General features: G+C 36.0%; 1 protein-coding gene across 1 annotated transcript; it reads right to left on the reverse strand.

Annotated features, from left to right (window-relative positions):
* Positions 1-398: 398 nt before the first annotated feature.
* On the reverse strand, positions 399-2,543 carry LOC130509423 (F-box protein At1g49360-like). The gene is made up of 5 exons (XM_057005359.1): positions 2,392-2,543; positions 2,147-2,203; positions 1,999-2,040; positions 1,854-1,919; positions 399-1,756 (listed from the first exon to the last, which is right to left on the reverse strand). Exons 1-5 carry the CDS (start codon positions 2,451-2,453, stop codon positions 514-516), a joined length of 1,470 nt encoding a protein of 489 aa, XP_056861339.1. The 5' UTR covers positions 2,454-2,543; the 3' UTR covers positions 399-513.
* Positions 2,544-2,765: the final 222 nt, after the last annotated feature.

Below are 2,765 nucleotides of genomic sequence, written 5' to 3' on the forward strand. Positions count from 1 at the left end.
AAGATGAACTGTCATCCTAACTGCCCAAGCTTGATAATTTTCACCATCGAATACAGGTGGTGTGCTGGAGAAATTTGTTTCTGTTTCCATCATAGATCCCTTAAGAAAAGTGCTCTGATACCAGTTTGTAGTTTTATAAAGTTTATTTTGATATTTCACACACCTACTACAACTTTACAAGAGTTTCGTACATATATAATCTAAAGGTTTTCTAGAAGCAAAGGCTTCCCAAAAGACAACACACGTAATATTACAGATGTCTAAACATAGTTATTTTCTTTTCACATGCAAGTCATACCAAAATAGATTACGTAATCACTTGACCATGTTGTAACGGTCTTTGACTAAGGCACTTTCCAACAAATTTGTATTTCAGCAAACTGAACTAATCAATCCAAAGAGCCATTTTAAACAAAATGTATCTAGTTACACTGAAACAGCATAGTGATCTATCTCTGAATTGTTACAGCACACAATACACATCATCTGATACAATACAATAGATAATAAAGCTTAGATCTTAGAGGATAGATCAAGCTGAAAAATCAAAAAAAAAAGACGTGTGTTCATGGCATCAGAGGGATCAATAGTGGAGAAATCATAGATAGAGATGTCTTGGGGCGGCTCGATCCAGACACCATCCATATCCCTCCTTGTCAGATATTCAAAGTAATACCCTTCGGGATCTTCACATAAACTCTTGTTATATAAAGAATACTTGTAGGGGCGATTACGTTTAAAAGTACACATATACTTGGTTGGACGCCTTCCGTTGATATCATTATTCCAGATATAGAGAATGTTACTCATTGACCCTGTGAGGCTAGAGGTTATCACGCATAACCCATTGCTCACAAATATTGAGCAGCCATCCAGTGTTTCTTTCTTTTCCCACACCGACTCCAATCGGTTAAGCCTAAACACAACCGGGTCCACATATGATGCATCTACAAGATATATCTGTCCTGCATATTCAGTCATCCACCTCAATGTTCTAATCCGAGGGCCAACACCAAGGATCGGTTGCATAGGAAGAACATTCCACGTACGCGCAGATGGATCGAATACCCCTAACGCAATTTCTGTAGCCATATAAAAGAGACCATCCGAATATATAATGTTTTTTGTGTGCCTAAAGTGAGAAGAAATCTCGTTAGGAAATTTCTCATGTACCCACGTAACTGCACCAGGATGCCAAGTGCTGATGGTGGTATATACACTATCCGGGAAACCTTCAATACCAACCACCAAACAACCGATCTTTGTAGGAGCACAAGTGAAAGCAAATGTCGTGCTACATATCGTGTGTTTAGAAAAATGCAAGTTTATGCGCTTTCGGGTAAAAGGATTGAAGAAGCAAAGATTGCCATGTGGAGAATAGTCTTTGATGAGTAACCAACCTTCATTGGAACAAAAGATTTTCGAATTTATGGATAACTCGGGTAGAGTCATTGCCTTTGTCTTCTTCTTCGCTATAGGGTCGTAAAAACCATAGGAGACACCCCGGGTGGTATTACACGTAATAAGATACATAAGCCAGTAAGGTTTATCAATATGGCGGAGGACAGAGGCAGCAATTTCACTCCATGTCTTGCACACAAGAGAAGAGCGTATATTGTCCTTCAAAGCAAGACAGGGCAATATGAGACGTACAAGATCGTCGGGAAGAAAAAAATATTGGTTAGAAATCTGATTCTTCTCCTTCTCCTCCACCGCTGAGGAGGACCCACTTTTGCTCTCTAGGATTGCTCTAAAACTGACACAACGAACATAATATTTTTAGTTTTACCAACATGACATACAAAGTGGTTATCTATATGAGAATTCATGTAATAGAGAAATAAGAACAAAACCTCTTGAGTTCTGCCTCAGACATACTGGGTTGTTGTGCTTCTGGTTTCTCTAAAGGTGTTTTCAGCCTGACACCAAGCAACGAACCATTAAACATTTGACGCGAACACAAATGTAATTGATTTAAACATTGAAAGAAGAAGAAACCTCTTGACTTCCAATTCCTGAACTAGGGTGATTATTCTCAGCCTGACACCACGAACCCATTCACAAAATATTTTGTTAAAATGTCTATGAGATGTTGAAGAAAACACACAGACTTTTCAAAAAACCCAAACCAAAAAGAATTAAAAACCTGTTGAGTTCTGCCTCTGCTTCTTCTCCCACATGTTCCTCAATTTTGTAATCATATCTACAAGGTCAAACAATCACTCCGCAAATCAGACCAATCTCTTAGAAATTTAACTAAATTTTTCAACACGAGATGAAACTTAATTATATGCTTGCAAATCGCAAATCTTATAGATTCATACGTACTTTGAGATTACGACACACATAGATAGAAGAAGCAAATAGATCAAAGAACCTCCGGTTACATACCTTCTAGGATTGCAAATCTTATAGAAAAACAACGATACAAGTTCTCTTGCTCTGCAAGCCATTGGGTTGATGAGGTTGGTGAAGAATAAGATGATGTGAAATCTGAATACGATTCAAAATCGATTTTAAATACATTCATGTACCTAATGAAATAAAATTGACAACTAAAAAGAGAAAGTTATATATATATATATATATATATATATATATATATATCAGTTAATTTTCATAAAAATTACAAAATAAATAAAAATAATGTAGTTGATTGGTTGGGGTTTAAACTTACTTATTTAACTTTATTTATTTTTAAAGAAAAGTATCTAACCAGTCATTAAGTCATTATAATTCTAAAATTTAAAGTTACAACAATATTT

This window comes from Raphanus sativus, chromosome 3, assembly GCF_000801105.2.
Source record: "Raphanus sativus cultivar WK10039 chromosome 3, ASM80110v3, whole genome shotgun sequence".
NCBI lineage: Eukaryota > Viridiplantae > Streptophyta > Magnoliopsida > Brassicales > Brassicaceae > Raphanus > Raphanus sativus.

What these genes read in the sequence shown, in the direction of transcription:
- LOC130509423 (XM_057005359.1), bottom strand. Translation starts at nt 2,453, where the DNA reads ATGGCTTGCAGAGCAAGAGAACTTGTATCGTTGTTTTTCTATAAGATT. An exon ending in AAGATTTGCAATCCTAGAAG is followed by an intron (nt 2,204 to 2,391) that starts GTATGTAACCGG and finishes TTGACCTTGTAG; the next exon opens with ATATGATTACAAAATTGAGG. An exon ending in CAGGAATTGGAAGTCAAGAG is followed by an intron (nt 1,920 to 1,998) that starts GTTTCTTCTTCT and finishes GCTTGGTGTCAG; the next exon opens with GCTGAAAACACCTTTAGAGA.